Source organism: Cynara cardunculus (assembly GCF_001531365.2).
Source record: "Cynara cardunculus var. scolymus isolate 2C chromosome LG 3, CcrdV1, whole genome shotgun sequence".
In the NCBI taxonomy this organism is placed as follows: Eukaryota; Viridiplantae; Streptophyta; class Magnoliopsida; order Asterales; family Asteraceae; genus Cynara; species Cynara cardunculus.
In genome coordinates, this window is record NC_037530.1 from 31,462,447 (window position 1) to 31,476,243 (window position 13,797).

The 13,797-nt window shown below is 33.6% G+C and overlaps 2 protein-coding genes across 2 annotated transcripts; one reads left to right on the forward strand and one right to left on the reverse strand.

Moving 5' to 3' along the window:
• Nucleotides 1–392: 392 nt before the first annotated feature.
• LOC112510503 (protein STRICTOSIDINE SYNTHASE-LIKE 11-like) lies at nt 393–1,858 on the reverse strand. Its single transcript, XM_025115933.1, has 3 exons — nt 1,602–1,858; nt 1,050–1,304; nt 393–922 (listed from the first exon to the last, which is right to left on the reverse strand). The coding sequence occupies exons 1-3, from the start codon at nt 1,856–1,858 to the stop codon at nt 439–441; spliced, it is 996 nt and encodes a 331-aa protein (XP_024971701.1). The 3' UTR covers nt 393–438.
• Nucleotides 1,859–6,270: 4,412 nt separating this feature from the next.
• On the forward strand, nt 6,271–8,942 carry LOC112509982 (H/ACA ribonucleoprotein complex subunit 2-like protein). Its single transcript, XM_025115225.1, has 4 exons — nt 6,271–6,569; nt 6,714–6,783; nt 7,565–7,670; nt 8,678–8,942. Exons 1-4 carry the CDS (start codon nt 6,431–6,433, stop codon nt 8,837–8,839), a joined length of 477 nt encoding a protein of 158 aa, XP_024970993.1. The 5' UTR covers nt 6,271–6,430; the 3' UTR covers nt 8,840–8,942.
• The last annotated feature ends 4,855 nt before the right edge of the window (nt 8,943–13,797 follow it).

Genomic DNA, 13,797 nt, shown 5'->3' on the forward strand with positions numbered 1-13,797 from the left:
GAATAAGTAAAATAGAGTTAGAAATGAGTTTCATGTGGTTTTTAGTTCATTCAGCTTGAAAATCAGCGTTTGTAATGGATGCAGGCTTAAAAGTGATATTATGAGGCCACACATATAATATCACAAAAACAATGGCACATGCAAGTTGGAGCTTGCTTGTGAGCCACAAAAACTGAAAGCTAGCTTAAGCTCAGTCATGAGGTTGTTTCTATTGCACCAAGCGAAGTTAGGGGTGATACCCATAATTTTTAACAGTTGTTATTTTGATGGACCAAACCTATAGCAAAATGCATACAACATGGACCAAATTTGTAATTAATATGTTTTAGGGATGGTATCCAGATTTTTTGCATTTGACAGGAACCAAAATTGTAATTTACTCCCTTATTTTATTCAATTATCATATCAACCTTATTTAGTGGTACAGTACATAGGTGTCTAGTTAGAATAGACACCTATGAAATCGGTGAAACGAGAGCCCACATAAAGTTTTCCACTCTGCTCTTGAACCAAGCTGATTGTTTTATTGAAGAACTCTGTGGCAAACGACACTGTTTGCAATATGACCCCATTCGAATTGATGCGCACTCCTTGAGGTGTGATGGGAGGCCTTCGTGGAACTTGTCCAACTGAAACCGCCATCCAAAACTCTCCCAACCTTTCTGCTCGTTTTATTTTATTAGGATTCCCAGCAACATTTACCAAAACTTGTGTTGTATTCGCCCGAAGCCCAACTAACCAATATTTCAAAACCCGCAATCCAGTGAGCTTTGGTACAAGAACAAACGTGCTATCCGCGCTCACGGCAGGGCCACCCCCGCCTGACAGACCACTAAGCAAAACTGACACTTGTCTCGTAAGTGGGTTGTAGCGCAAAAATCTCCCCGTTGAATCGTAGTTAAATCCCGTTTGTGAAGTATTTCTGCCCACCATAACCAAATAAACCAGTATATCCCATCCAGGAAGTATGATCTTGAAGGTAATATGTATGCAGACTTTACTAAAATTCTACAAGATGTACACAAAATGATGGGAACTGAAGTGGTTACCTGATTTCATAAGTCAAACTAGCATCAATGAAATAAACATATCCGGTTAACAAGTCAACGTCGAGGCCGGACGCAAACTTGAAACCACCGGCGAGTTGAGTTGCAAGCCCGCCATTAGGGCCTACGACTAGAAGGCCAAAATAGGCGTCTGTTATGTAGAGAAGGCCAGTTATGGGTTGAAAACTAAGAGCCAACGGCCTTCCGCATATCGGACCCTTGTCAGGATCTGTTGTACCATCGCAAAATTGCTTTGTCCTGAAAAATTATTTAAAAAAATGATTCAAATCTTGATAAGTTAAACGAGTTCCAATTAGGCATACAAAATTCTAATTATCGTGTTCATAAACGTAATTATTTGTAGATGGTAAGACTTTGGGTTTGCTTCCCCATGATCACCAGTATGAGTTTTTTCAGGGCCACTAGAGGTTTACATCATTGTTACTTACAAAGACTTATGGACTAGTCGAGGTGAGCGGAAACCGCAAATTGGCCTGAACACCCACGATTATAAAAAAAAATGTATTTATTTATACACAAGAAGTTGAAGTTGACCTTGCTGGTGAAGTGTATGCGAAATCCACAAAACCGATGTTCGGGCCTTGCCATTTCATAATCCTACCATCAATGACGGTCGTGAAGGGGCCTTCAGCCATGAATCCACGAAATGAAGCCGCTTCGGGACCGATGACACCTCGAGGCAATGTCAACTTATCAAATTTGGTAAATTGTCCATAGACAACGTTTCCATAAACACAAAAGAATACAACAAAAATAGAAAGCATGGATGGTTGTACTTGTGAGGTTGCCATATTTGGATTTGTGAAGGGAGCCATGGAAGAGTATTGCACAATGCTTTTATATATATATATATATATAGTTGGGTTCACGTGAGACCAAAGGTTTTTCGTGAAACCCGTAAGACCAATTTACGTTCATTGATTAACTTTATAAGCTAATGATCTAATGGTCTAAAATTGAACGGTGACAATTTTGTGATTATTGAGAAGTTTCGTGGTGTTTGTGAATGTTCAGATCTGACGATTGATCTAATCCAAGGGATGAGAATTGGTCTTACGGGTCTCACGAAAAAGCCTTGGTCTCATATAATTCCAAGTCTATATATATATATATATATATATATATATATATATAGAGAGAGAGAGAGAGAGAGCTTGGTTCAAATACTAACCAATTTTTTTGTGTTAACTATGTTAACCAAGCTCAATTAATTATATTCCATCTTTTCATTTAGTTCAAATGTAACTCATATATTAAATACAAGGGTATTGAAGTAATTTGTCATTTTATGTAACTCCCAAATAATTAATTGGGAGTTACAAATTTGAAAATATCACAATTGATCATGATGCAATATTGACATTGGGGTTTCACACGTGTTCATGTTTTATAATTCACATTTATTTTAATCGACATTTCTCACCTTTGACATATGAACACATCAGAAATCACACAGCCTTATATGTCGTGATTCATAAGTGTTCATGTATATTCAAGTCACTAGATGTTCATATGAATACATACACACACACACACACATAACATGTGAAAACATGTGAACACGTATGAAAACACACATCCCTAGATGTCTTGGTTCATAGGTGTTCATGTACATATAGCAGAGTTGACTCTTGAATATACAGAAAATGTTCATACGGTTCACATGTTGTTCATATGTCTAATCTTTTTTGTTTGATGTGGTTTGAAGATATACACAAGTTGTTCATACGGTTCACATGTTCACATGTCTAATCTTTTTTGTTTGATGTGGTTTGAAGATATACACAAGTTGTTCATATGTCTGACAACTCGTGTATCAAAGATAGATTATTTTTTATTTAAATACCCTTTGATATTTTGTTCACATATGTTAATTGAAAATATTAATTTAATAATTAATTTTTAAATATCATTAAATCACAACCGTTAATTATTTAAATTAACGGTCAAGACCGGTTAACAAAGTTAACACGATAATCTTGGTTAGCATTTGAACCAGCCCCGATATATATATATATATATATATATATATATATATATTGGGGCCTAATCAAATGAGAACTAATTAGTTTGTGGTAACTGTGAGAACCAATATTAACCACAAATCAATAGATAAATTAAGAAATTTATAATTTTGACAATTTTGAATTATAATATTAATGCAAGGATATTTTTGGTATTTTAAAACTTTCCTCCCTCCTCTCTTCTCTCTCCGGTCCGCCGACCACCGTTCTCCGGCCACCGTCCGCCGACCACCGTCCTCCGGTGATACTACAATGGTATCACAATGCATCATATATGTGCTTGGGTATCACATTGATGTCGTTTGTGTGGTCGATCGAAGATGTAATACAGTGGTATCACTATGCATCTTATATATGATTAGGTATCACAATGTATCTTTTGTTTAACAGAGTCAATATTTTTAGGTATCACAGTGGTATCATAGTAGTATCACCGGAGGACGGAGAACGGTGGCCGGAGAGAGAAGAGAGGAGGGAGGAAAGTTTTAAAATACCAAAAATATCCTTGCATTAAGATTTTAATTTAAAATTACCAAATTTATAAATTTCCTAATTTATCTATTGATTTGTGGTTAATATTGGTTCTCACAGTTACCACAAACTAATTAGTTCTCATTTGATTAGGCCCCTATATATATATATATATATATATATATATATATATATATATACATACACACGGCAATTTCAATATGTTTTTTTTCTAGAAATACGTCGATTTTGAATTATATTATATCTTTAAAGGTTAATTAAACAAAATATAAAATTAAATTTAAAAAAAAAAGAACATGCCTAAAATATATTTGAATTTTATACTATGTCAAATTATTTTACTAAAAAGTTATGAATAATGTGTTTATACCCATTTATGATTTGTGACATTTTTAAAATGATAGAGGTGATTCTACACTATCTGCAAAGCATGTGGTCGTTTTGGATTAGTCGGCTCGCATAATGGATTGAATATTCAAGTTAATAAAAAAATGAATAGAGGTAATCACAAGGGTGGTGCCTAAGTGGTTTGAGCTTGACTCCAAATGTCAAAAGTGTCTGTAGGTCCTAGATTCAAATCTAAGAAGGAACAAGAACCCTCTTGTGGCAATAGACGTTTCAAATGCGGTGACTCTGAGCTATCTGTAAAACAGGTGGTTACCTTAAGATTAGTCGGCTCGTATAGCAAGTTGGATATCCAGGTTAATAGAAAAATGGATAGAGGATGGGTATGCTTAATATTATACTATGCTATATGCTATACTTAGTGTATCAAGTGGATGGCTATCCTAACCGCCATCATGGTTCCTAAACATATCGGGAATCACATCTCTTTCTAATTTTAGCAAATACACCACATTCTTTTATAAAATTTACTTTAAAATGATGTAAATATTCACATTTTTTTTAGTTTATATCAAAACAAATATTCACAAGATGGTTTTCGATTGGTTTGAGTTTGAACTTTAAAGATCAAAAGTGTCTGAAGGTTTTAGGTACAAATTTAAGAAAGAATAAAAAATGCACTTGTGTCCACGGAGGTTCAAATGCGGTGACTCCGGGCTACCCGCAAAGCAGGTGGTCGTCCTGGGAGTAGTCGGCTCATATAACAGGTTGGATATCTAGGTTAATAAAAAAATGTCCATATTTTTGTCTGTTTTTCGAGTTTACTACTTAATTATGAGATGAATCAAATTACTTTATTTAGTTAATTAAAAAAAAATTGTAATAATTACACATTTTAAAATTAAAAATTAAATGTTTTTTTTTTCTTTTTGCAAACTTTTATTTTAAGACAGAGGAACCATTAAATTATACTTTAAAAATAGAAAACATTAAATTATGTATTCATATCGATATGATAACCATGAAATTTGAATATCATTTTTATGAATGAATTTATTCATGTTATATCTCTTAAATTTTAATCCTATTTCTGTGTCTGATAATTTCGTCACCATCGTCATCTTTGAATTATCCCTTATGATTATCGACTCAACGCTCCTTTGACCTTCATCGTTGGCGTCTGATGTCGGAAAACACCTATGTTTGTTTCTGCTACTCGTAAAATCAGAGGATTATTCGTAAATAAACTTTTTAGTTTATTTATAAAAAAATATGAAAATATTATTATTGATGTAACTCATTTCAATTCACTTTTCAAACCACTTAGAATGATATGGTATTCAACAAATCCTTGTAAAATTAGTGTTTATATGTTTTTTTTTTTTAAAGTAAGGGTTGGTTTCAGTAAGAATGAAAGCTATGATAAGAAGGGATCTTTGCGTATGACTTGTCACGCTTTATTTCGTAAGCCGCGAACTAATCATCAAGGATTACTAGCCGAAATTATGAGCGTCTCACAACGAATAGCAGCTAAAGATATAAACAACTGAACAAAAACTAAAATACTTAAAATAATATGCAACACTGAAGTATGATACCATTATTGAGTTGAAAGAATTACCGGATTGAAACATTGTCATCTTTCAAGAAACTGGATATTGTTTTGAGAAAGATGACATTGTTCCAGTACAATAATTTTTCCGTTCAGTATTAGTGTTAACCTCTATTGCGGTCGCTTTCGAACTTGCGTAGTCTATGTAAGATCACAAACTTAGTTCTCTTAAATTGGCATCGACTTCGTCAACACACCTCCAATGCGAGCTCTAAGCTCACGTCACCTAGCCCAATGCATGCTCGCCTTGACGACTCGAACTTGCTCATTCCACTTTCTTCATGACGCACCAATTTCTTCAGAAGCTGGCAATTAAAGCTCACCAACTCGTGCTATGGCTTATGTCCAACTTGCCTGGATGAATCAAACGCAATACATTCTTCACTTTCTACATGCCCAAAAACCGATTCTAGCCATTTGTAAGTCATTTTCACCAGTTCTTTTTCCATAAGGTCGTTTCTAACATGTAATAACATCATGAGGAAATGATACCTCAATTCCAGCACTGACTGATGCATCCGTTTGGAAATGAACCCAGTAATCACACACATAGCATAGAACTCCATATTTTAAGGGTGAAATTTTGTTTAAATTATAGTTTATTTTTAATTAAAAATATATTTATCTCATTTATTAACCTTAAATTAACAAAATTCCCATTTTTGTGGGAATATATAAAATTTTAATTAAATGGGCTATAAAATCTTATGGGCCGTCCCAATCGAATCCATTGAAGGTGAGACAAGCACGTGAGAAGCACACCCCTCTCCCTCTGTTCTTTCTCTCCCTCACAACCTCCTTAAACCCTAACAACAAACTCAGAAAAAACCTACTCTGCTTTTTGCCTCTTTCCCGGAGAGAGAGAGAGTGAGAGAGACAGACGGAGAGAGATGGGAGGAAGCGATAGCGAAGGCGATAGATCAGCGCATAAGGAGAAAGAGAAGAAGAAGTTGCTGGCTTTGGCTCCAATCGCTAAGCCTCTCGCTGGCAAAAAGCTCTCCAAACGCACTCTTAAACTCGTTCGCAAAGGTCCTTTCCATCTCTCTATTCTAATCGCCCGACACGCGATCACGCAGACTGTTCTGATTTAGAATTTATGGGTTTTTGACTTCGATTATTAGCTATAAAGTTGTTAGATTTATGACAATGTTGTTACGGTTTAATGTTATGTAGCTGCTGAACACAAGTGCTTAAAGCGAGGAGTTAAGGAGGTTGTCAAGAGTATCAGACGCGGTAATAAAGGGTAAATCTTTCGAGTGTCTAATAAGTTGCTTCTAAGTTCAAATTTGTTGAAATGTTGTTTTTGATTCAACTAGAAAATCGATAAACCACTCGAATTTATTAGGAAGTTAGTTGCTAGAAAACTAAAACGATGTGTTCAATCTTGAATTTGGAGAGTTAAACTTCAATATGTTAATCTACAAAGGACAACAATTAGATGGTTGTGTGGTTGCAATTGCTTGTATGCTATTCAATGGTAGGTAATTGATCAATGTTTCTATATGCAACTGTTGCTTAATGTGTGATGTGTACCTTTTTAGTTAGTTAACTGCAAATATTGCATCTTTTTGGTTGTTGTTGTGGTGCTAATGTGGATCATGGAGAGGTGTGGAGCTTTGGGTGTGCTAGGGGAACAATGGGATATATTCTTTCTGAACTCAGTTGTATGATCAACTTTAGATGAGAAGCATGGTTGATGGAACTTGCACCAGTGTTGATGACTATAAAACAGTGGAAGCCAAGTGCTTGTTTTTTTGTGGTCGAACCATATTTTCTTAATTTGTAGTGAAAATAAGGATGCTGCATAGGCTAATTATTTTGATATGGATAATGTGTTGTGTTGATATCATGGTGATTCAATGATTCTATAGAGCGCAGCTTGATTCGATATGGGGTGGGATCTTGTTCAGAAATAAAGCGTTTCCTTTTTACGTTAAGCATGAGTAGTTGGTTTATGTTTCATGGAGCTAAGAACAACCCAACCCCCCTTTTTTCTAACTATTTGATTGTTTCGGTGAATGCAGAGTGTGTGTAATTGCTGGGAACATTACCCCAATTGATGTGATAACTCATGTTCCAATATTGTGTGAGGAGGCAGACATACCATATGTCTATGTATCATCAAAAGAAGTAAGTTTGATTTTTTTCCCACTGATTAATATTCTCTGCCAAAAAGGTTCAACTCCACCCTCTGGTCCCATGGCCATCAGGGTGAGAGGTAGATCATGCGGTCTAGGCATGTGGGGTGTCTGGATTCGAACCCTAGACCTCCATTGACTAATACTGTCACATTGTTATTCTATCTCCATTTTATCTTCCCATTTGTTTATTTTTGATGTCAAGGGCTGTTTAGTTGGTTTTTCATTAAGTTCCGTGGATAGAGCTGTTTGTATAGATTGGGAAAGTGTTTGTTTGGAAAGGTTTTTTAATAGATAGAAGAAGCATGTTTTTAATTGGGAGGGGTATGTTTGTTAAAAAACTTGGCTTTCTGCACAAAGGCCCCCCCTAGAAGCTTAGTGAATAAGCCACATTTTGTATCATTAAGCCACTACCAAACAATCATGTATAGCTCATCGAATAAGTTGCGAGTCCTATTAAGTTCACTAAGCTGCTAACAAACAGCCCTTAGGTCCCGTTTCGTTTGCAGGAATGGAATGGATTTGGGAAGATTTGAATTTCAAATTCATTTTTGGTTTGTTGGATTGTCCGCATTTGAAATCCAACAAACATAGGATTTTGAAATCTTTAGAGAATGCTCAGGATTTCACGGGATTTCATAGGATTGTATGAAATAAGGTTTTCAAAATGTCAAAAACATATTTTTTGTAATAATTGATTAATAAAAATGTAATTGAATTATTTTTATAATTATTTATAATTTATTTATAAATAATGTAATCCATTTCCATTCCAAATCCTATAAACTAAACACACCAATTATTTCAAACCTATTCCAATCCAAATCTCTCCAAATCCAAATCCAAATCCTTCAAAAACAATCGTGCAAATCGAACAGACCCTTGTGGTCAACTAGTGATCTGTATATATGTTTTAGAAAGTGATTATACCGCTATTGCATCTTGCAAACGCTTTGATTTGGTAAAACTTAGGATGGTTTTTGAAAACGTTGGTCGCAGGATTTGGCAAATGCAGGTGCCACCAAGCGGCCAACATGCTGCGTTTTGGTTCTAACAAAACCAACAAAGGGGGAGCTTGGAGAAGAAGAACAACAAAAGCTGAAAGCAGAATACGACCAAGTTGCTTCAGAAGTAACTGAACTCGCTGCTACTTTGTTCTAAACGCTATGTTTTTAACCATTTTTATCTTCTTTTCGTTCATATAACACACTTCCTTTTAATGGTATTAGTCGTCCATGAAAATGCTCGATGATCTCTTGAATCATGGTTTATGGTGATTCGTTCGATTATACATACAGTTGATGTCGAAAATGTTGGCGGTTAAATTCTCGGTTTATGATAAAGATTTTCAACGAGTCCGATTAAGAAATTGTCAAAACTTAAATCCTGACGGTTAAATTCTCGATTTGAAGTTAGAACCAACATGTTTGAGTATCGAGTTAAACAATCGGGTTAGTACGAATTTGGTTTTTGAATTTCTTAATAAATTGATTTAAAAGGTTTCATTTATTCAGGTACATTTGTTCTTTGGAACCATTTTATAAGAGCATCCATTATTAGGTTACTCTGGGTTTTTATGACAACCTTTATTGTCGGATAAATGTTTTGTTCGGTCATAAGTTCTTGTATATATTTCTTTTCTGTTATTATTATTTTTATTTCTTAATCATTTTATTTTCTTTTAGTAAACCTATAAAATATATAAGTTAAAATTAATAAAGAAAATATAAATTAATTATTATAAAATATTTTTTTAGATTTTTATACAATATACGTTTAATTTTTAAGTATCTTATTATATTACTATGTTTGGAAGATTATTTTTCGGTTAAATTTATATTAATATGTAAAATTAAAATTTGTATTAATAGGTTTAAATTAAAACTAATATAGAAAAGTGCAAATAAATAAATTATATTTGAATTTTGAGCAAAATGCATAAAATAATAATCTACTTTCATAAATTTATTTATTATAGCATTGTACTTCTAGTTTTTCTTATTACAACAATGTATTTTCAAACTATTTTTTATTAGAATATTGTATTTTGAAAAATTTACCAATTACAACATTGGGTAACCTTTTGATTTAAATTTACCCATTATATCAGGTTTTTATGTCACCTCATTGTCCACGTAGGTTGTCCACATGTACTATAGTAATGTCACTTTTTTATTACAACATTGTACTTTCAAAATTATTTTATTATAGCATCTACTAGTTCTTATTAAACAATGTACTTTTAATTTTAATATTTAGATATTTTACATGTTATTTAATAAATATTAAATGAATTAGAGAAATTCTAAATTATTCATTAATATACCAATATTAATAAAAGTAGTAGAAGACAACTTATATTGCTAATATTTTTAAAAAAATATGTGTTTTTTGAAAAAAGAAAATAAAAATTGTTCATTTTTTACCAAAAATATTATCTTTTAAAAAATATATTATATTTGTTCAAAAACTTTTATTTGACGTATAAATATTAAATTAATTAGACTTTTTTATAACAATATTAAAAAATTAGAACACAATTTATTTTGTTAACATTTTAGAAAAAACTTTAAAATATATGTATTTTTTTTTAACAACATAAAATAAGAAGTGTTACATTTTTTACAAACAAAATATATCTCGAAAATAATGTAGCATATTTATTTAAGAAATATTTTACTTTAGAATATTTAATTTGTATGCAACTTAATAAGAAAAAGTCAAAAAAATAAATAAATGTTTTTTAAATCATAACATTGAAAAATGAAAATCACTAATAATATTTTGAAATAGATTTTATTTTTATTTTAATTAAGTTATCAAAATGATGTGTCATCCACATCACCTCGTTAAAGTCACATAAGCAAAGAAAGTCAAGGGGTTAACCGGTTTAAAAAGTAACAGGTTACCCATTGCTATAATGGGTAGATTTTTTAAAGTGCAATGCCTTAATAAAAAAATAATTTGAAAGTACATTGTTCTAATAAAAAAACAAAAATATAATGTTATAATAAGAAAATTTATGAAAATATGTTGTGTATTTCATGCATTTAAGCCTTGAATTTTTTATTATTCCATAATATATATAGACTTGGGATCATGTGAGACCAGAGTTTTCCGTAAGACCTGTAAAACCAATTCTCAACCTTTGGATTAGATCTACAATCTGAACATTCATAATCACAAAATTGCTACAAGACTTCTCAATAATCATAAATTACCACCGTGCAACTTTGGACCATTAGTTTATAAAGTTGATCAATGAACATAAATTGATCTTATGAGTCTCACGAAAAGCCCCTGATCTCACGTGAACCCAACCCTATATATATATATATATATATATATATATATATATATATATATATATATATATATTAAAAATAGAAAGTGAGGTTTTGTAAAAACTTCGATTGTGGGGTTTTACGGAGATTTTTGTTTTGTTGAAGCGAAAATAATGTGACAGACTCTAGAAATTTGTTAGATCATGTGGTTTAATAAAAAAATCTGAAAATTGAATAAAAAGTTTTCTAGATTTTAAATTTCCTTTTGAAATAGGTCATTTGTAAGGATGCTTAAAAAACCGACCAACCCGATCAATTCGATTAACCCAACCTAACCCAACACGAAATAACTCAGCCGAAGCAACCCTAATGTCTAATCGAGTTGTAAAATTTTCAAACTGTATGTATTGGTTTGATATTGAATTATTATTTGAACTCAACCCAACCCGATGAACCCGATATTTTTTTATTTCTTGAATTTAATATGATTGTTGAATTTCTATTAATATATAAGTTAGACAATTACATTATCGCGTACGCTCTGCATATATACATATTTTCAATCTATTCACATATCTATATAACTCATTCTTATATATGTTCAGTAACTATGAACATATATATTTAAATTGAGAAAATTAATTGAATGTGTTATACGTAAGAAGTATGAATAAGTTGTATCAAATAGTTAATGATGAAAAAGAAATTCTAAGTAGAGAAATAACATATTCAATGTTAAAAATATTTTAATATATCAAAATATCAACTCGACCAACCCGTATGGTTTGGATTGGATTGAGTTAAGATTTTTCAAACCGCAAACAACGAATTAAGTTGTTTAAATTTTTTCAACACGATCAATCCAATCCATAAACACCCATAGTTATTTGTCTGAATACCCTTAACGGATAGCGCGTTAGTTGAGGGTATTTTATTCTTCTTTTTACCAATTTCCTTGACTTCCTTTACAAATTTATATTATATTATATATTTTAGTCTATAGAAAGTTTTCAAGCATTACGGATCTCTTTCACACATTTACTTGGTAAATCGACGGCCAAAAAACAACAGTAATTTTTTTTATTAACCTGGATATCTAATCCGCTATGCGAGCTGACTAATCTCAGGATGACCACCTGTTTTACAGGTAGTCCGGAATCACCGCATTTGAACCTCCATAGCCACAAGGGGAATTTTGTTCCTTCTTGGAATTAAACCTGGGACCTCCAGACACTTTTGACCTTTGGAGTCAAACTCAAACCAATCAGGCACCACCCTTGTGCTCAGTAAATTTTGGTTTCATTAGGTTTGAAAATGTCAAAGATGCTTTGAAAATGGAACGTTTTTTCAACTTTATTTGTAATGGTACCCGTATGTTGAAGGTTTTTATTGCCAATGATCGACTTAACTCGACTGTCTTTCAGTTTGCTTCAAGGTAAGTGATGGTCAATCCTTGAACTACGACTTATCACTCAAATGATTGGAGAGATGGCAGATCTTTTGTGAAGGTGGTGAGTAGATTTTGGTATGAATCGTAATCGTGTGGATGGTGCGGCTAAATCCTCCCTTCAGCTCATGTTTCTTTTAGTTTTGGAGGTAATACCAGAAAGCGATGATATTTAGTTTTGGAGGTAATACCAGAAAGCGATGATATAATATTTAAAATCATCAAATAACATACATATATAATGGTACCAATTTTGAATGAAATTTTTTAGAGGTAGTCGTGGTGGTGGTCGACGGTAGTAGTGGCGATGGGAGGTGGTGGTCGGAGGACGACGATTGTGAAGGACGTGAAGATGGTGGATTATGGTGGTGGTGGTGGCGACAGTTGATAATGGTGGAGGAGGTAGATGTGGCCAATGTAGTGAAGGTATGGTGGTGGTGGTTATGATGGAGGTGAGGTGATAATGGACGATGGTGGTCGGTAGTTGTGGAGGAGGATGTTGCAGTAGAGAAGGAGATAGAGGTGACCAACGGTGGTAGTGATGGTGGCAATGGACGGTGATGGTCGATGGTGGTTGTAAAGGTGGCAATAGACAGTGGTGGTCGGTAGTCGATGATGGTTGTGGAAGTCATGAAGGAGGTTGTTGGAGTATAGGAGGAGTTGCAGGTGGCCAACAGTGGTAGTGTTGGTTGCAATAGATGGTGGCGGTCGGTGGCCGATGGTGGTTGTAGAGGTGACAATGGACGGTGGTGGTCGGCGACTGATGGTGGCTGTAGAGGTGGTAATGCACGATGGTAGTCGGTGATAGAGAAGATTCTTGTAGTAGAGGAAAAGTTTGAGGTGGCCAATGGCGATAGTGGTGGTGGCAATGGATGGTGGTGGTCAGTGGTCTACTGTGGTAGAGATGGCGATGGACAGTGGTTGTGGAGGCGATGGATGATGTTATTGTAATGGAAGAGGAGGTGGAGGTAGAGGTGGCCAACTGTGATCGCCGGTGGTGGCGGCGACAGAAACTAGCGGTGATGACCATTAAAACAAATACCATATTAATGTTACATATTAAATTATGGTAGATTAGTAATATTTTAGTTTACGTCTCATTCTTGTCTCATCTTGTTTCACCTATTTTGATAGAACAAGAAAAAAACTCTTTTATCTCATGTTGTCCATCTTGTCCCAGTTCTTGTGTCTGTTTTATGTCGCACCAAACGTGAGATAGTGAGTTCTTGTTCTGTCCCATGTTGTGCCAAACACGAGACGTTGAGTTTTTTTTCCAGTTTTTAACTGCCCGTCCCATGTACCACATGTAGCCTGTATAAATCCTATGGACCAAAATTATAGTTTACATATATTCCTATCTTATTTTATTTAAAGGAGCATCCGTTTGT

Coding starts and splice junctions, on each gene's coding strand:
- LOC112509982 (XM_025115225.1), top strand. CDS start 6,431: ATGGGAGGAAGCGATAGCGAAGGCGATAGATCAGCGCATAAGGAGAAA. Junction 6,570..6,713: donor TCTTAAACTCGTTCGCAAAG/GTCCTTTCCATC, acceptor AATGTTATGTAG/CTGCTGAACACAAGTGCTTA. Junction 6,784..7,564: donor ATCAGACGCGGTAATAAAGG/GTAAATCTTTCG, acceptor CGGTGAATGCAG/AGTGTGTGTAATTGCTGGGA.
- LOC112510503 (XM_025115933.1), bottom strand. CDS start 1,858: ATGGCAACCTCACAAGTACAACCATCCATGCTTTCTATTTTTGTTGTA. Junction 1,305..1,601: donor GCATACACTTCACCAGCAAG/GTCAACTTCAAC, acceptor ATAATTTTTCAG/GACAAAGCAATTTTGCGATG. Junction 923..1,049: donor AGTTTGACTTATGAAATCAG/GTAACCACTTCA, acceptor TATGGTGGGCAG/AAATACTTCACAAACGGGAT.